Consider the following 20,212-nt stretch of genomic DNA (forward strand, 5'->3'; position numbering starts at 1 on the left):
ATTGATGTCACGGAGGTCGTAGAAGTAATGGAAGGCATCAAACTTGATTCGTAGATTATGGTTTCTTTATTATGATCGGAATTACATTTCTAATAAATAATCGTTCGTCTAATACTAATCAATGTTGGAAGTTGAATCCAAAACTTTTCAGTTCTGTCTCTCAGCTAATTGCTTTAGCTGGCGTAGAACCGTTTCCAGAAGTTTCTTTTTGTCTCTTTCCGACTTGGATTTCATCAACGAAAGCATTGACTTTTTGTCCGCTTCCCTCAGCTTTTCCAGCACCACAATAATCGTTGATGGATGCACCAAAGAGTATCGGTTTTCATCTTTGCCAAAATCGTGAAGATATGCGCTCCAATCCTCCGAAATCAACAAGTCCAGCAGTTGTCTGATCTCCGCAAAATATTTCGATAGGTCTCCTTCTCGCAGGCCGGGTACCGGATCCGACGCGGCAAACAACTCGAACTGCATTAGGTCCAGGTTTATTTGATCCAGAGCTCCGCCAGAAATCTGTTTGATTTCCTCCGACAGGATCAACTTGTAGATCCGTGTGGCAACGTGCTCGCAAGCTTTTCGACAGGCGGCCTGCGCAACACCCGGTAAGATGTAGGAAAAGCTTTGAAATGTACTCTGCAGAAAGGCAATCATATCCGTCACGAATGGCGACGCATGGCCGTAGCTTTCCGGCAGCAGCCAATCGTATCCTTCAAGCTCTTCGAAAAATTCATCCAGTTTGGAACATAGCTTGGTCGACACTTGCTGTTCGGCTTCCGAGCGGGCCACCTGGATTAAAAAATAAATGTTTTAAAATTGCATTGCATTGACCGTTAAAAACAAAATATTTGGAAAAAAAATTGTGCAAAATGATTGCTGCGCAATCCACACTGACATAAAATACCAACCTGAAACATCGCCGACGGTGTTTGCGTCACATTTTGACTGGTTCCGGTCATTTTGCACACGAAACTATCCAAGAACGGCCCTGCCTTCTCCAGATACTGAGTATCGATAATGATCTGAATGACCTGCATCAGCGCCAAACTGGGACTGCGGAACACAGCCGACAAACATCCGCTAAAGCTGCGCGTGAGCAACAAATTGGCCGCCTTTCGAACCATGGCAGCAATCTCGTTCGGAGAAAGGGTAAGCTCCTCAGAGAACTTCATGCAAGCGTACATAAATTCCATTGCTTGGTGGTACACCTCTGGAACCATACGCGAGAATGGAAACTTTTTCGGAAACGGTTGGGCCTCCAGCTGTTCCGAATGGAAAGGAAATCGTTCCAAAACTGCATCGTATTCTTCCTGTGTGAGTGCTTCCAGCGGTAAGAAATCACTCTTGTCCAAAATGTCTCGAAACTCGTTGACCCACCGTTGGAGTAAGACTTCGTTGTAGTGATCCCGCATTTCCAGCAGCAAGTCCCAGAGCTGCGAAACAGTGTATCCATAGTTCTTCAAGGTTGTAATGCTAAGCATAATTAGGTTTTTGATTCGAAGTAGAATGTTAGGGTCCGTGCAGGACGACGATGACATGCTCAAAACGTTCACGGCTCTGGTCAAAGACGAAGACCACAAATCGTCCAGATATGTTTGTGTTACAATCTCTCCGCCAGTGTTCATAACGTGGTCTTCTACTACGAAAAATCCTACTATTGAATAAATGTACGTCTTATAAGCTTCTAAATTGTCATGCATGGTTTGCGGTGCCTGCAGCACCAATTTAGCCTGATCTCTCCTCTGTTTTCGATAGTCCTTCTCGAAATACTCCTTATCATTCAGCACCGTATAAATGTGCAAACAGCGATATATAGGAGAAAAATCAATTAGATCCTGGGCGTTTACATCTTCCTCGTCATCAACGCACTCCCCATTCAGCGACATCTGTTTGTATTCTGCAATTGTGTGTTGATAATATTGAAAAACCCGTAAAAACAACTCACCATTTGTTGAACAAACCTGCAATGATCGTGTCCAAATCTCGCTTCTGCAGCTCCTTCGTATGCTTCATTGCGATCTCACCGATCCGTGGCGAAAACTTGCGAATATTCTCCAAAAATTCCCGAAAATCCTCCTCCGACGACTTTTTAATATTCTCCTTCAACTTCGGAATGGTCTCCCGCATTTGCTGCGAAAATCGGTACCCGGACACCTTCGGCAAGTATTCATTTTCCAGCACCTCCAACGTCTTCAGCGCCGGGTAGTACCGCTTCTCTCGCACCTGTTTCAACAGCTTCGAGTAGCACTCCAGCACCGGCAAGCAGCTGGACAGTCCCTCGATTGCGCCGGCAATGTTTCCCTCCACCTTCCGGGCCTTGACCAAATCGTTACCTTTGGCAATCACCCCGGCCGAAGCTTTCGCCAGGCCATCGTCCAGGGCTTGCACCTCCTGGTTCAAACTCTGCGCTTGCGATTTCACCAGCAGTAGCTCCCGGATAGAATCGATGAAGCCCTGGTAGTACAGATTACAGATCCGTTCAATGTCCTTGTCGTGGGACCGAATGCGCGACTCGAGCTGTTCGGAAATTTGGTCGTGCGAATTTCCTTCCAAAATCGTACGAAACGTCGGCCCCCAATAGTCGTCCACCGCTTCAATGTCCTGCATCGAAATGTTGGCCATTTTTACAAGGTTTACAAGACAGCAGATCACTTTTTATGAAGATTTTTTACTGCACAACAAACTTCAAAATTAAAATGTTGATTGTTGTGAATTTTTGGAATTTTTTCTTTAATGAAGTCTCGCGTAACATTTGAAAAGAACATATAAATAAGCTATTTTACGAAACGAGTGAAATGACAGTGTTGCCACATATTTTTTGAAAACCATCTGCGTTTTGAAACCAAAAAATCTTAAAAATCTGTGATCTGCATAAAATTTTTTGGATTAAATCCAAGGGGCACGACACAAGACAATTCTCAAAAAATGCCATACTTTTCATCGGATTTTTTGAAATATTTTTTCCGTACATTACTCAAAGGGGCACGACACAAGGGTCATATGAATAAAAAGTATACTGGCGTTCCTTGATAAGGGGAAGGGAAAAAAGGCCTTTTCGCCGGTGAGTTTTCCTCCAGCTAGTGTCAAAACGTACAGTGACCGATTGATTTTTACACACCGACAAGCCGCCATTACCGTGCGTGGAAAGCTGGATACCACGGTCCTTGTACCACCAGTGTGTCTTTAGTATTAGTCGGTAGACTAAGGGTCTGTTCAAATATTACGTAACGCAGTAGGGGGTGGGGGGTTGTATAATTTTGGTTACGATTTGTTACGCAAAATGCAAGGGGCACGACACAAGACAATTCTCAAAAAAATTCCCATACTTTTCATCGGAATTTTTGAAATATTTTTTCCGAACGTTACTTTCAGTGTCTTAGAAATGAAAATAGGGCTCATTCACAAATTACATAACACTTTAGGGGGTGGGAGGGTGACTGTCCGAACGTTACGGCCCATACAAATTTTAGAACCCTTCCATACAAAACACGTTATGAGGGGGTGGGTGGGGGTTGAAAATGGTCTATTTTAGCGTTATGTAATTTGTGAATGAACCCATATAGCTTAAATTAAATAACTCAAATTGGGCTATCTTTCCTGCGATTAGAAATACTAGATAAAGATTGTCGCTGTCGTCGCTGTCCGGAACATCTTTTGCTGGCGAGGATAGGGGAGCTAAATCAGGAACTAATAACCGGGACGCGACACTCGGGATTTTTCCGTGTTGCGCTTGTAGTCTCCATCGATGTGTAGAGTTCTAGGTATACAAATGAAAAGACACCAAGTCAGTTGTCAGTTTTTCTCCATCATTTGCTTTCCGTGCAAAACATGACAGCATTGTGTTTTGTTTTTTCACTTCATCAAAAATCAACATCAACATCTCCGGAACATCTCCAACTGTGCTGAATTTGTTCTGTGAGTTGAAGCCGGAGTACACACCTAACTATACTGCTCCACCGTTGCTGTATGACAATCACCTATTGAACTCACTCAACGAGAATGTCAGGCCTCCCAACGAAAGGCATATCAGTGGAGGAGATGTCAAAGTCGCTGGTGCTGAAATAATGGAACCGAAGGCAGGATTTACGCGGGACCAACTGAAAGAATTTAGCAAAGCTCAAGTGGAATTGGAATTGAAGGGGCACCTAACGGTGAAGAGCATCCAAATGATACAGTTAAGCAATACGTAAGTAGTGACACTTATTGAAGGTGACTTTCAATAATACAGAGCCTCGAACTTTCCTCATAGAGGATTGTTTGTAGATTACCTCCCATACCATTAAAATTGGTTATTTTCCCAATCAACAATTTCTAAAACACTTTTTTTTAAATTCTAGCGCAAAGAACTTGAAGAGCTTCGGAAAGTTTGGGCAAAACAAATCACTTTGGCATTCCACCGGGATCTTAACACATTGAAAGCAGTAATAGAATCAAAATCTAACCGAGCCATCAACCTGTTTCCGTACCTCATGGTTCTGAGCGTGGCACAGTTCACCGAAATTATCTTGGATGAAGCAATATCTGCTTGAGGGATCAGATACATTCAGTTATGTCCAATCGCAACTGCAAAAAGCACTTGGCTACAAGGTTGAGTCTTGATATAACGTGGAGAAAAAACGAAAAAGCGGAGTGTTGGACAAGACGTGTGAAATCTACAGTTTGTATTGCGATGTGTTGTCGGAAGAAAAGCCCAGAGCTGCGGTTTGCGGTGTAGGAAAGTTTCTATACAATATTATTAAAAACGATATGAAAATCAACGTAAATGCTACCTCACGAGGAAACCGGCAGGTGAAGTTCAAATCAAACTTCATAGAAAATCACAACAGGAGCATCTTAAATTTGATGTGAATTTAGTGCCTATGCTTTGTCCTCCGCAACCTTGGAGTACGCCCACGAATGGGGGCTACATTGTAGCAAAATCAGAACTCATACGGCTACCTCAACAAGCCCATCAACAGTCCGAACGCATCAACCAGGCAAATCCCCAAGATATGTACCCTACGCTCGATGCACTCAATTAACTAGCTGTTATTCCTTGAAAAATCCACGAGGAAGTTTTGGATATAATTCTGGAGGTGTTCAACAATGGAGGCGATGCTAAACTCGATGTTCCGGAGCCACCGAGTGCGCTTCCTGGAATTGTTGAAACCATACCGCGAAATGAAATGACCGGCTACGACCGTTTTAAAATGATGCGCCAAAAGATGACGCATCGGCGGAAGCAAGGAGACATGTACAGCTTGTGGTGCGATGCACTGTACCGGCTATCATTGGCCAACCATTTCCGGGACAAAGTATTTTGGCTTCCGCAAAACATAGATTTTTGTGGAAGAGTATACCCGATTCCACCCCATTTGAACCATTTGGGACACGATATGGCTCGCAGTTTGATGATCTTTCACCAAAAGAGGCCCTTGGGTCAAGATTGCTTTAAATGGTTGAAGTTGCATTGCATCAATCTAATCGGATTGAAGAAGCGAGAGTCAGTTGAGGATCGTTTGAAGTACGCAGACGAAATAATGGACGATATTTTGGATTCTTCTGATCGATCCTTGACCGGTCGAATGTGGTGAAGTACATCTGACGAACCGTGACAAACTTTGGGATGCTGCATAGAAGTTGCAAAGGTGCTTCGATGCCCTGATCCAGCAACATTCATGAGTGGCTTCCCTATCCATCAAGATGATTCGTGCAATGGTCTACAGCACTATGCAGCGTTGGGTCGAGATACGGTTGGAGCAAAGAGCGTTAATCTCGCCCCATCTCATGTACCCCAGGATGTATACAGTACGGTAGCTGCTTTAGTGGAAGAAAAACGTACCAAAGATTCTGAGAACGGCGTGAAAGTTGCACAGATCCTCAAAGGTCACATACAACGGAAAGTTATAAAACAAACTGTCATGACCACTGTGTACGGCGTAACGCGCTTCGGTGCTCGGAAACAAATCGCCCGCCAGCCGGAATACATCAACGATTTTCCCAAAGAATGGGTTTGGTCCGCTTCCAGCTACTTAACGGTGAAAACCTTCAATGCCTTGAGCGAAATGTTCACGTCGGCTAGAGAAATTCAAGATTGGTTTACCGATTGTGCAAGGCTCATCTCCGCCGTATGCGCGAGGAACTTCGAATGGATCACACCGCTTGGCCTGCTGGTGGTTCAGCCATACAACCGCTCCGATAGGCCGATGTCCTCCAAGGCGAACCACATGCCGGAACATTTCTCAATGGACTCGTACGAAAAGCAAAACATCATGAAACAGAAGAATGCATTCCCTCCTAACTTTGTGCACTCGTTGGATTCAAGCCACATGATGCTGACGTCTTTGTTGTGTGAACGAGCCGGACTGACGTTCATTTCCGTTCACGATTGTTACTGGTCCACCAAGGATTCATCCAGAAGTTCCATCAGGGATTCCTCCAGGAGGCCTACTAAGCATTTCTCTAGGAACTCCTAACAGAGATTCATCAAGGATTTATCCAGATTCCAAAGATTGCTCCAGAAGTTACACCAAGGATTTCTCCAGAAGTTTCACCAGGGATTCCACCAAAAGTTTCACCAGGAATTCCTTCAGGAGTTCCACCAAGAATTCCTCCAGGAAATTCCACCAGGGTTTTCTCCAGAAGTTCCACCAAGGATTCATCCAGAAGTTCCACCAGGGATTCCTCCAGGAGGCCTACTAAGCATTCCTCTAGGAACTCCTTACAGGGATTTATCCAGGTGTTCCACCAAGGATTCCTCCAGAAGTTTCACCAGAAATTCCCTCAGGACTTGTCATAAGACGAGGACTTGTCATAAGCAGTTTCTCGTACTTGACTCGACTTAGGAGTTCTATCAGGGATTCCTCCAGGAGGCCTACTAAGGATTCCTCTAGGAAGTTCCAACAGGGATTCATCGAGAAGTTCCATCAAGGATTCATCCAGCAGTTTCATCAAGGATCCCTCCAGAAGTTTCACCAGGAGTTCAACCAGGGATTCCTCCAGAAGTTCCATCGGAGATTCCTCCAAGAGTTCCACTAAGGATTCTTCCAGGAGTTCCATCAAAGATTCCTTCAGGAGCTCCACCAAGGATTCCTCCAGAAGTTTCACCAGGGATTCCACCGTATAAGGCATACTAAGGATTTCGCTATGAGTTCAAATATAAAATCCACCAGGGATTCCTCGAGAAGTTCCTCCAAGTATTCATCCAGGAGTTCCACCAGAGATTCCTCCGGAAGTTCCACCAAGGATTCATCCAGGAGTTACATTAAGGGTTCCTTCAAAAGTTCCACCACAGATAACAGATATTTAAGCTAGAACAAATTTTATTGGAAATCTCGTGTAAATTTTTTAAATGATGTACGTTGACTCACTACTACCATCTACTCAACTGATTGCAGAAGTACATACGGCTGATGGTATTAAGATAGGCAGAGTTGGCAGAAAACAGGTCTGGTTTGAGTAACGGTAGCAATGGACGTGACATAATTTTATTCATTCAGGTTCTAGCCTACTACAGGAAATGTAATTCGATGTTGCTAGCTCATAGCGCTCGGTTGCTATTCAACACTCCTTCTCAACCGAACAGCATTAGGTCCGATGCCCATGGGCACGTGCACGTAGCGTCTTTTCAACGCTGAGTGTAAGCGGCGTCAAAAAGACGCGGGTGTGCATCGGGAAAAAGCGTTAAGCCGTTTCGGCCCGGGTATCGATTTCAAATTGTAAAATCCACCGTTCTCTTGTTTTTCGACCGATTTGCATAAAATTTGGAGGAAAGATGCATTAAACCCTATATTTTTGTGTAGATGTATTGATTTGGTGATTGGGTCCTTGGGTACGGTTTTATTGAGGGGGTCCCCTGGGTCAAATGGGGTCAAAAATAGGTCAACTTCCTTTTAATCGTAGATAACTAGTAGTAAATGCTCTTAATAACTATGCAATCGTTATTATTCATCATTTTGCAAAAGTGGGAATGGAAACTGCATGTTTGGACCTTCAAAATCCGGTTACAGATGTTCCGGGAAGCTGGTTCCCCCAGGGAAGTGGTCACTTTTTGAGTGGTTCTGAAACCCAGCTTGCGACTCATCAAACTTCATGATTTGGCAACACAAATATAATTGAAAACATTTGCAGAACTTCTGAGCGCATTGGCCACTTCCGGAGGCTCCCTGGGTACCTGGTGCCCTCAGGGAAGTGGTCACTTTTTGATTGACTCTGAAACCCAGCTTGCGACACATCGAACTCCATGATCTTGCAACGCAAAGTCAATATAAGAAATTTGCAGAGCATCTGGGCACATTGGCCACTTCCGGAGGTTCCCTCGGAACCTGATGCCACGAGGGAAGTGGTCACTTTTTGATTGATTCTGAAACTCAGCTTGCGACACATCGAACGTCATGATTTTGCAACGCAAATACAATAGGAAAAACTTGCAGAAGTTCTGAGCGCATTGGCCACTTCCGGAGGTTCCCTGGGAACCTGAAGCCCTCAGGGAAGTGGTCACTTTTTGATTCACTCTGAAACCCAGCTTGCGACACATCGAACTCCATGATTTTGCAACGCAAAGTCAATATAAGAAATTTGCAGAGCATCTGGGCACATTGGCGACTTCCGGAGGTTCCCTCGGAACCTGATGCCACGAGGGAAGTGGTCACATTTTGAGTGGTTTTGAAACCCAGCTTTCGACACATCAAACTTCATGATTTTGCAACACAAATACAATAGAAGATATTTGCAGAACATCTGGTCACATTGGCCATTTCCGGAGGTTCCTTGGGTACCTGATGCCCCAAGGAAAGTGGGCACTTTTTGATTGACTCTGAAACCCAACTTTATGATTTTGCAACGCAAATATAATAGAAGATATTTGCAGAGCATCTGTGCACATGAGCCACTTCCAGAGGGTCCCTGGGAACCTGAAGCCCTCAGGGAAGTGGCCACTTTTCGATTGATTCTGAAACCCAGCTTGCGACACATCGAACTTCATGATCTTGCAACGCAAATACAATAGGAAACATTTGCAAAACTTCTGAGCGCATTGGCCACTTCCGAAGGTTCCCTGGGAACCTGATGACCCAAGAGAAGTGGTCACTTTTTGAGTGGTTCTGAAACACAGCTTGCCACACATCAAACTTCATGATTTTGCAACACAAATACAAAAGTAGGCATTTTCTCAGCATCTGAGCACATCGGCCACTTCCGAGGGTTCCCTGGGAACCTTACGCTCCCATAGAAGTGGCCTTTTTTAGTTGGTTCTGAAAATCAGCCTGCGCCATATCAAACTGAAAGATTTTGTTTTCTCCAAATAATCTACTGTGTGTTTCGGAGCATCCTTTCCTGCACCGAACTGGGAATCTTATCCAGCTTTGTTCAGCATGGTCTTGCTTTTTAGCCGCGCATCTTATCGCACGGCTAAGGAAGGCCCCAAAATATTTTACAGCATTTTTTTGTTAAATATCTTGGCTGTGCATATGCACAGCATATGTTTCGAAATGGACAAATTGATATGAAATTTGCGAAAAAGAATCCACGTGTCTTGGAGGGACTCGAACCCTCAACCTCCTACTCTCTCAGCCCAGTCCGTTACTGGGGGGCATGGAGTGCGATCCTGAAAACCTAGGGAACCCTCGAAAGTGGCAAATGTGCCCAGATGTTCTGCAAACGTCTTCTATTGTATTTGCGCTGCAAAATCATGGAGTTCGATGTGTCGCAAGCTGAGTTTCAGAACCACTTCAAAGTAACCACTTCCCTGAGGGCACCAGGTACCCAGGGAACCTCCGGCCGTAGGTGGCCAATGCGCTCAGAAGTTCTGCAAATGTTTTCAATTATATTTGTGTTGCCAAATCATGAAGTTTGATGTGTCGCAAGCTGGGTTTCAAACCATTCAAAAAGTGACCACTTCCCTTGGGGCATCAGGTTCCCAGGAAACCTCCGGAAGTGGCTAATGTGCACAGATGCTTTGCAAATGCCTTCTATTATATTTGTGTTGGAAAATCATGAAGTTTGATGTGTCGCAAGTTGGGTTTCAGAACAACTCAAAAAGTGACCACTTCCCTGGGGGAACCAAGTTCCCGGAGCATCTGTAACCGGATCCAAACATGCAGTTTCCATTCCCACTTTTGCAAAATGATTAATAATAACGATTGCATCATTATTAAGAGCATTTACTACTAGTTATCTACGATTAAAAGGAAGTTGACCTATTTTTGACCCCATTTGACCCAGGGGACCCTCTCGATAAAACCGTACCCAAGGACCCAATCACCAAATCAATACAAAAATATAGGGTTTAATGCATCTTTCCTCCAAATTTCTCGCAAATCGGTCGAAAAACAAGGGAACGGTGGATTTTACAATTTGAAATCGTAACCCGGGCCGAAACAGGTTGAAAACTACGCAAAACAACGCCGCCAATATTTATCTTTCAAAAGCCATGCCCTCCTTAGCCTAGCGGTAAGATGCGTAAAGCAAGACCATGCTGATTCCCAGTGCCGGTCTAGGCAATTTTCGGTATGGAAATTGTCACGACCTACCCGGGCATAACAGTATTATCGTTTTAGCCTCATGATGTACGAATGCAGAATAGAAACTTAGTTGTGGAAATGCTGAATGAACACAAAGCAGCGAGGAGGCAATGTCTCAGTGGGGAATGTAATGCCAATAAGAAGAAGATAAGCGACGCAATAAAATGAAGCTTCCTTCTGATATCCATTTCATATAATCCAATTATGATATTTAAATAATGTTCTTTGCAAGATTATTGGTTTCTTAGTCTTTAAAGGAAGAGGGTTTCAAAATGTGAAAATTTAGTCTACGTGTCTACGGAAAGGATTCTTTAAAATGCCGAAAGGATTCCCTTCGATATACCAAAGGATTCCCGAAAAAAAATCCCTTCGGAAGCTCGAAAGGATTACCTTCACATAGAAAGGAACGTTTGTTGAAGACATGTCACATTTAGTTCATGAATCGCTATAAATATGTACCATGTTAGAAGGCCAATAAATCTTTATTAAGGCATGCATGCTTTTATTTCTGGTTTCGTCCACTTCGTACATGGTTTGGTTGCACGATTGCTGCATCAGATCCTTTAGATTGAAGCTCAACTCTCCCAGTGTGAAACAATGGACGACGGCAACGCTGCGAATAGAATCAAATGTAAATAAGATAGTTTGTGGATTTGGTTATATGAGCTTTCAAAATCGGCAGTATAGATTTTTTAAATCATAAACACAATCGAGATAATTTCAGAAGCAGCCCAGAACATTCTTAAAACATCAACCGAGGATGACTAACTATGTTCGCACTAGGGCCTTGTAACATGTTATTCGGCTATCTTGATGAGGTTTTTGTTTTGTCGACAATTTGAATAACATGTTATTCAGGCCGTAGTGCGTAGTAGTATAAATCACTAAATTCAAACTACAAAATTTGTGACTTACCTTATTTGGTAGCTCGTCTGTAGTAATTTCCAATCACTGCGGCTTAACCTTTTCCGTCGTTTAAATCCTCATCGGTGCATTCGTGGAAGTCTCAATCGACTTCCCCATTCTCCTTGTTCCAGACTGATCCGTCCTTTTCGAGATTTAAATTATAAACATCAGCTAACAAAACATAATTGTCGTCCTCCTCATCATGCTTTGGCGTTTTCTCGGTTGGATCCATCCACAGTCTTGTCTAAATGCGGTTGTTAGACAATTCCAGCCTGCAGAGGGCCGGTAGCTTAATAGGTCTTCTGCGACACTAGCCCGACGTTGATTAAAATGAGCGCTTCCAGCGCTTTGAAGCTGTTGGTATCGCCTTCGATACTGGTATAGCGGCAGTTGTCCTCACCCTGGATGATGATCTGGCAGTGTTCGTTTTTCCAGCGCTATTCACTTCTCAATTTTTTGTGTTACGTTTTCGGACTTCTTAATACCTAGCTTGCAACTCCCTGTCCACAGACGACTACGGCGACTAAAACCTTAATCCAGAATATAGTTACGACGACAGTGAAAAAACGAATTAATTAGATTATACGGCGCACAGCAGATTGCTTCCGAGCGGAACCACAAAACTTTTTGCGTTTTGCTTTTCAGATAAAACGTAAATAAAACGTCTGTCAAAAAAAGTCTACACTTTCCGAAACACTTCAAAATAAATTTAACCATAATGTGAGTAAACTACACTAGCGCCTCTGGCGGTGCTGGTCTCGTCAGCTCTTCTGGGTTGCATGAATTTTTAATCGGTTCTTCGGGACAATCACGTCCCGGTTATTAGTTCCTGGCTAAATGTCAAAGAAGGAAAATCCATGCGATTTGACAGGTATGTACCACACATGTTTCGGTCAGCAGAACAAAGGGAACCGAAGCGACAATCTTTATCTAGTAACTAAAATATCTTTTTTAGAAATGCTTACACGCAAAAAAATGTTGCGGTCGAAACTATTGTCGGCGTAGCACCAACTTAGAATTCGGAAGTCCGGACTTCCGAACCGAACTTTCTTCCGAAGTTTTATCTGTCAAACTAATGGATGCGTTGTTTAGCGCATCTTTAGGGGAATCCACGGCACTACTTCCGAAGTTGTATCTGGAGAAAAATCCAACTTCGGTATAAAAAGCGGTATAAATTTATTCCGGATACACAATACCATTCTGAGGGTTAATTTAAGAATACGCACCGACGATTTTCAGCAGACAACAAACCCGTTTGATTTTACCATGCGTGCAGTAAAAATCAACTGTGGCCCTGGTGGAATGTTGTTGCATGAACTGAATCAGTGGTGAATTTGTCCGAATGCGTGGTTAACTTAACTGAAAATTTGTAGTTGTTTTAAAAACTTGGCGTAGTCTACAAAATAGTAACCGTTACCATGGAATTTTTCTCAGTATACTCAGTATATATAGAAACGGATATTTTAGGATATTTTCGCGTGTAGCACTGTCAAGATGCTGTCAGAATGACAAACAAAGAGGAAATAATATCGTTGGTTTTCTTTTGATACTGTTCTATACAATAACCTCTTTAACATTTTTTGCCAAACTTAAAATACATAATAATTGGTACCGATGTGCCCAAGGATGTCGAGGTCGAGGTTCCGGCTTTTAATGTCGTTTTCGATCATTGATTAGGGAGACCTCGAAAAGCACTGTTTATTCGCATAGCTGTGCAAAACAAATTAAATGCATCATCCGTACCGATGTTTTCACATCTGCGGCATTTGAAGAAATTCATCATGATGAACTTGGCCAACGGTACAGAAACTGGAACAAGAACGAAAGAGTTTGCGTCCCCCGCGGTTGTTTCAGTCCTGTACTGTTGGCTGGGTTCACGAAAGATTCTTGTTTGTTTTGGTCTATCTCTTTTGTATCATTTCATCACATTTCATGCGTTGTCATAATCAGCTGTTTTTCTAACTTCTCGTGAAAAGGCCTTTTGCCAAAATTGACAAAAACTTGGAAGGGATATAAACACCCCCCTGGCGTCCTATACTATCGCAAGGGGTTTGACAATAGCCACCATGTCCACGGACGGTAGCTCATTACCGTCCGTTGTTATTGTACGAGAATAAACATCATGTGTTTTGTTTACTATTTGTTTTGGTTAAATCTATAAATTGTTTTCTAAATAATTTGCAAGATTTACATCTTTGACCATGGGAATTATGTTATTTGATGATAAAATATAATAAACTTACGAATTGAAGGGAATCTACAGGTGAAATCAAGCGCTATACGAAATCATTTTTCGTAACTTGTTCTCCCGCTCCCAATCAAACAAAAGATATTATTATTGTTTATACTGTGTTGAGTATCACAGTTGAAATGGTCCGGGATGCAAATCGAACAACATTCATTAGTGAAATTGAAATGAAATAAATAAAGATGTTTTAAGATTATATTTTCATGCCCATAATTGCTGGTATTATTTTTGAACAAATTGAAAAAGTATAGCCAACAATATTTTGGATAAAATCCAGTTGCTTATAAAGGAACGATTCGGGAGAAGTACTTTTCAAAATGTATGCTGGACATATTCATGAAGATGTTCGCTACGCTGAGAAGCATCTTTTGCCACGGGGCTGGATATAAAAGATTAGAAACAGATATCTAAGAATAGACGATGATAATGCACGCTTAGATGAATTTGATAGGATATTTGAAAAAATGTTTAGTTTGATAGGTTTTTTGGTGATTTTTTCCATAAAAGCGGAAGTGTCGTGCCCCTTGTACTTGGGCTCACTGGTGACTGCCGAAAATGACACCAGCAGAGAAATTCGGAGACGCATAGTGGCTGGAAATCGTACGTACTTTGGACTCCGCAAGACGCTCCGATCGAATAGAGTTCGTCGCCGTACCAAACTGACAATCTACAAAACGCTAATTAGACCGGTAGTTCTCTACGGACACGAGACCTGGACGATGCTCGTGGAGGACCAACGCGCACTTGCAGTTTTCGAAAGGAAAGTGCTGCGTACCATCTATGGTGGGGTGCAGATGGCGGACGGTACGTGGAGGAGGCGAATGAACCACGAATTGCATCAGCTGTTGGGAGAACCATCCATCGTTCACACCGCGAAAATCGGACGACTGCGATGGGCCGGGCACGTAGCCAGAATGTCGGACAGTAACCCGGTGAAAATGGTTCTCGACAACGATCTGACGGGCACAAGAAGGCGAGGTGCGCAGCGGGCAAGGTGGATCGATCAGGTGGAAGATGACTTGCGGACCCTCCGTAGACTGCGTGGTTGGCGACGTGTAGCCATGGACCGAGCCGAATGGAGAAGACTCTTAGACGATCCCCACCGATGTGTATCCAAATGAGTGTCTAGTATAGGAACGAAATGCGTTCATATTTTATTTATGCACTTGGTCTCGCACCGGTTGTTTCTATCAAGGTTGTTGAAGTGCAATCATGCTTCGCACCGGTGGTGAATATCCGGTTGCTATTGAGGCAAACACGGAAATAAATAAAATCAGGAAAAAAATATTATTTATTTTCAAATCTTTCAGAACGCGCTCCAACTTTTGTAATATAAGTATGTGCGTAATGCATTTTGTGATTATCAGATTAGCTAGACACACATCTGCTAGGTGGCGCTAGCTTATATGCAATAATTTAGTGGGGTGGATATCTCGAGATCTATAAGACTTAGAAAGATTTTGTTTTCTACATAGTTGTTCGGGTAGCCATAACATTTATGATGAAGACTAGTTTAGTTTGGAATTCATACGCATAACGGCGCTAGTGTATGAGAAATAACCTGTTAGGTTAAATATTTCTAAATCCGTTAGAGTTAGAAGATGGTCATCTTCTACAAAGTTATCCGAATTATCTTTTAGGTTGGTTATTATGTAAGATTTAAAAGGGTAGTCAAAACCAGAAGTTTAGTTTGAAACCGCAATACTCGTTAGCGCTCGAGTTGAGTCGAATCGAGTCAAGTACGAGACACTGAAGATGGCCTTACTGTAGAAGTCGAAATAAGTATCTGTCAAAGGTATAACCAAGTGGTGGAATTAAATGGAATTGTACGAACTCGTCTTATGTCAAGTAACTTTGTAGAATACGGCAATATTCTGAAAATTCCAGATTTTGAGATATTTAACCTATCAGTTTATTTCTTATACACTAGCGCCGCTAAGCGATTGTGTTTAAAACTAAACTTGCTTGCATCATGACGGTTTTCACCACCCGAACAACTTTGTGGAATACGGCAATATTCTAAAAATTTCAGTTTACGAAATATCTAACCTAGCAGGTTATTTCTTATACACTAGCGCCACCAGGCGGTTATATCTTAATCTAAACCAGCGTTGGTCATAATGGTTTTAACCACCCGAACAACTTTGTAGAAGGCGGCAATATTCTAAAAATTACATATTTTGAGATACCTGACCTATGAGGTTATTTCCAATACACTAGCGCCGCCAAGCGGTTGTATTATTAACTAAACTTGCTTTCGTCATGATGGTTTCAATCATCCGAACAACTTTGTGGAAGACGGCAATATTCTTAACATTTCAACTATCGAAATATTTAACCTTTAGGTTATTTCCAATTCACTAGCGCCGCCAAGCGATTGTATTTCAAATTAAACTTGTTTTCGTCATGATGGTTTTGATCACCCGAACAACTTTGTAGAAGACGCCAATATTCTAAAAATTCCAGATTTCGAGATATCAAACCTATCAGGTTATTTCATATGCACTAGCGCCGCCAATCAGTTGAAATCCAAACTAAACTGATCTCCATCACAATGGTTTTGATGATGAATAACCGAACAATTTTTCAGAAGACGGCACATTTTTTATTTATGCGTTACTCTATATTTCCGTGTGATGGTTTGGCAACGGTTGGAGCGGGTCGCCAAATTTGCCAACTCGCTATTCACCGAAGGTTGCGTTTGCATTTCCCAAACCCGTTTACCAACGACCGGTGCGAGTTCGCGTCATGATAGAGGTTGCTATTTTGGCTTTATTTACGCACTGGTGGGGATCGTCTTATATACCGCACAGGCCTCTTCGGCCTTAGTCTGATTAAATAATAATAATAATTACTTTAATCAGGAACATTCCGCCTTTCATACTAGTGAGGTTTGTGGAAAATAAAGCATAATTAGCATGTTGCATATTTATCGTGTTTTCATCACAAAAAGGAAAAAATGCCAATGGTTGCTCCTACTAATTAAAGGTAAAAGATACGGTCCATCGATTTTATCCATATATCATTATACTGTATCTATATTATAACCTAAGCTGTTTTATCAAAAAACGAGGATTGTAAGTGAACCATAGTATATGTTAAGCAGACCCCACACGAGGCATATATTGACAATACTTTTTTCGTCAAACTTTTCATCAAACTTTTCTTCAATATTATCACTGATTAGCCGGCATGGCTGTAGCTGAAGAAAAACTAATCTTTTTCAGAACTAATACGAATCAAATAGCGGTATAACGCACAAAATACGCACACACTCAAACGTCATCGATTCCTGTGGGCAAACTGCGGGGGGAGATGAGGGGAAATATTGAAAAAAATATCAAACTTTTCTGATTTTCCTCAATATCTACTTTAATATTTTGGGTTCGCCCTCACACCATCAATCTTTTTCTTCAATAATCAAGAGTTTGTCAAACTTTTTCCGTCGTGTGGGGTCTGCTTTAAGCATCGAAAAAATGTACTGGAAAATAGCCTATTTTGTACAGTAATTATACTTAACCGCCCATTACTCATATGGTTGATTTGCCAAACACAGTGTACTATACAGTAAAAACCATTTCTGTAGAGGTTGGTTTATCATCCTTTTAAACTGCAAACTGAATAGTAGATGTAACGTTATTTATTATCAGGAATGATCTGAGAGATGGTCCAATTATAGTCCAAAATTATGCGGGTAATTACGTCTGGAATGAAAGAAAAAACACAGCTACAATCTGCTCGGTATTTTTTTACAGATGATCCGCAAAAAAAGTACGGATCAACAGTTAAAAAAGTACTGAGAAATCGGTAATACTTAATTTTTTTTTGACAAGTGATTTATCGGAGTACTTGGTATTATATGACCGAGGGCTCAGTACATTTTACAGAACATTTCTAGAGTGCTTTGAGAATAGGTCGTATGTGCAAAAGAGAGTCTCTCTTTGCCTCCATTCTCTTTAGATTATTACAGATCTATAATAAAGTTTACCTCAGATTTCTTGGCAGATATCAGAAGATTTTAGCTTTCTCTAGCGTTCTGAAGTGGAAATGTGGCAAAATATGCAAAACTAGCTTATGTACAAGCGAAAGAGAGCGTGAACAAAGAGAGCCTCTCTTTTGCACATACGACCTATTCTCAAAGCAATCTAGATTTAAGTAAAATTTGACATTTTATTCGATAGAATGCAGCACCGAGCACTCGGTTCTCGATGTGGTTTACCGAGGTGACTACCAAGAGCTCAGCTGTTGAGAATTCGGTAATCTGGCAACCGAGCCCGGTAATAAAAATTAAGTGTGTACACAGAAAGAAAAAATATTGTGATACTGAATATTTCGTACTTTCCATCTGAAAAGCGCCAAATTTTTGTTAAAATAAAAGTAATATTGATTATCGTGACTGTGGTAACTTTAATTTAAAAGTGCCTTTCGTTTTTCTTGAGTGTAGATTTAAAAGTTCTCCCTTTTACGATAAAAATTGTTGAACAGTCAAACCACCAGCTGATGTCAAATCTATCGAGTGGACTCAATGACAGCAAAAGTGATCAAATTATTATTGTATTGTTTTTAAATTATCATCCGATCCCGCGTACGAATTCGATCCGAAACATTTTTTAAAAAGTTTGGATTGCGACGTCTGCAGCGGCAAGGGTTGATATTCTGTAAGCCTCCTCGAGATAAAGGTAAGTACTCTACATTAACGACCAGCCTGCTGCTGATTACCGCACCGTCGACCTTCGGCTAACGAATAATTGATTTGCTTATTTCCCTTATTTCAGAATCAAGCCATGACCGTTTCCGCAAATTGTTTGGTACTGGAGCACTTTCATGCTGCCCGCTCCCCTTTTTTTGTTATTCATGGTGAAATTCACTGCTCACCTACATCGAACGCTCGTGCATTTACTAGCAGTGTACTCAGATAATTTACTAGCGGTGGCGAAGACTTACATACCTTGAATAAAATCGGAGCGCCAGGTGAAAACATATTTTGAATGTGCGTTTATTATGTTACTCTAAAATAGTTCTACACACTTAAAATTTTAAGTTCACCGATTGCCGAGAATCCAACAGCCGAGATATTGGTAATAATTTCGACGAATTTCGGTAAAAATTTTACCGAGATTTCGGTAAACTTTACCGAGTCATCGGTAATCGTTACCGAGATCTCGGCAAAAAATCAACTTTGCCGAATTTCGGCAAAATGTTGACGAAATTTCGGTAAAGTAATTACCGAACTTCAGCAAAAAATATTACCGAGATCTCGGCTGTTGGAATCTCGGCAAAAATTTTGCCGAGATCTACAAAATAATTTGAGTGTGTATACGTTTACAGGCTGCTTAGGGTGGAAAATCGTTTGTCTGCAGCGAATCAAAATAAATTGGCGGCAATATAGATAATCACCGAAGATGTTCTCCTAGTATTTCGAAATTGCCATGTCTTCCGCATTCCAGCACCAGGCAGAAACGCAGTATTGACTCCAGCGCAGAGATACTCACAACGGCAACAGTTCTTAATTTAAAAGTTCATAGTTTTCGTTGAAAACAGCATGTCTTTTTCCATATTTTTGAATGAATTAAATAAAACTTCCATTTCAATGTTGATTTTGACAAGCAAACTGTTCAAAACATGAATGTTTAAAAGGTTGTAAGTCAAAAAAGGAGCAAGATTTTTTGTCTTGGTTTATTTTTGATTTACGATCTTTTGAAAGTTCATGTTTGCATTACTCATTCAGTTTCCTCGGTTTCTCCTAAAACAATCACTCTTTCTTTCACATTGTAACCATTTGGATTTGACAGTTCTATAGTTTTGTTTAGAAAAGTTTAAACTTTTAATTTCAGAGTTGCATGCCATTTTTGAACCGTCGTTGACGCAAAAGTTGCTGTACTTTTATTTCAAACATACGCAACTCTCTACGAAAAAGAACCAACGCAACTTTTTATTTTAACCGAGCTGGTGACAAGCGCGGTGTCATCATCATCAATAGACATAGACCGCTGTCATCATTGAAACGCAGTATGAAAAAAAAATATAGCCCGGGACATCCTGGCTACGATCTGGCGATGGGCTAAACAATAGGATGTCAATAGGCTGATTTTAACCAATGGTTTTTTTGATTCTATCAATGATTTTTCTTTCTGTGTAGAAAACCGAATTATAGCCGCTATCGAAATTGGATTTTTCTCACAATCCATACGTTAAACCTAATTTCGGAAGTAGTGCGCTGTATAGCACATCACCAAATGAAAACAGCACACCACTTCCGAAGTTAGGTTTAACAAAAGATATTTTAGTTACTATAGATAAAGATTGTCGCTTCGGTTCCCTTTGTTCTGCTGTCCGAAACACCCGCATGGAAGAATATCTAAAAGCGAACAGGAATCTACCTCGAAAAGACTTGGGCCCGTATAATAGTACTTTCGGCTATTTACAATTGTGTGTGTATCTACCGGTGCACTCGTCGAAACGGTTCAAATGCTACGCGCCACGCCATCTTTTTTACTCTATCATTCGCACCGCACGCGCACCGTACACTAAATCCCTCCCATCCGTTCACGGCAACTTGCCGTAA

General features: G+C 41.6%; 1 protein-coding gene, 1 long non-coding RNA gene and 1 pseudogene across 2 annotated transcripts; 2 read left to right on the forward strand and 1 right to left on the reverse strand.

Annotated features, from left to right (window-relative positions):
* Positions 1–43: 43 nt before the first annotated feature.
* On the reverse strand, positions 44–2,746 carry LOC134203033 (exocyst complex component 6-like). Its single transcript, XM_062678015.1, has 3 exons — positions 1,956–2,746; positions 903–1,891; positions 44–783 (listed from the first exon to the last, which is right to left on the reverse strand). The coding sequence occupies exons 1-3, from the start codon at positions 2,614–2,616 to the stop codon at positions 148–150; spliced, it is 2,286 nt and encodes a 761-aa protein (XP_062533999.1). The 5' UTR covers positions 2,617–2,746; the 3' UTR covers positions 44–147.
* A 630-nt stretch (positions 2,747–3,376) lies between these two features.
* LOC134203031 (DNA-directed RNA polymerase, mitochondrial-like) lies at positions 3,377–11,102 on the forward strand (annotated as a pseudogene).
* A 6,860-nt stretch (positions 11,103–17,962) lies between these two features.
* On the forward strand, positions 17,963–19,358 carry LOC134203032 (uncharacterized). Its single transcript, XR_009977408.1, has 3 exons — positions 17,963–18,326; positions 18,423–18,618; positions 18,976–19,358. It is a non-coding gene; the product is annotated as an uncharacterized LOC134203032 (long non-coding RNA).
* Positions 19,359–20,212: the final 854 nt, after the last annotated feature.

The sequence above is a fragment of the Armigeres subalbatus genome, unplaced genomic scaffold (assembly GCF_024139115.2).
Source record: "Armigeres subalbatus isolate Guangzhou_Male unplaced genomic scaffold, GZ_Asu_2 Contig1592, whole genome shotgun sequence".
Lineage (NCBI taxonomy): Eukaryota > Metazoa > Arthropoda > Insecta > Diptera > Culicidae > Armigeres > Armigeres subalbatus.

Bases quoted from the DNA above. Each gene is read 5' to 3' on its own strand.
- LOC134203033 (XM_062678015.1), bottom strand. From the start codon at position 2,616: ATGGCCAACATTTCGATGCAGGACATTGAAGCGGTGGACGACTATTGG. The intron at 1,892-1,955 runs GTTTGTTCAACA...ACACAATTGCAG, and splicing joins TTTGGACACGATCATTGCAG to AATACAAACAGATGTCGCTG. The intron at 784-902 runs GTTGGTATTTTA...TTTTTAATCCAG, and splicing joins CACCGTCGGCGATGTTTCAG to GTGGCCCGCTCGGAAGCCGA.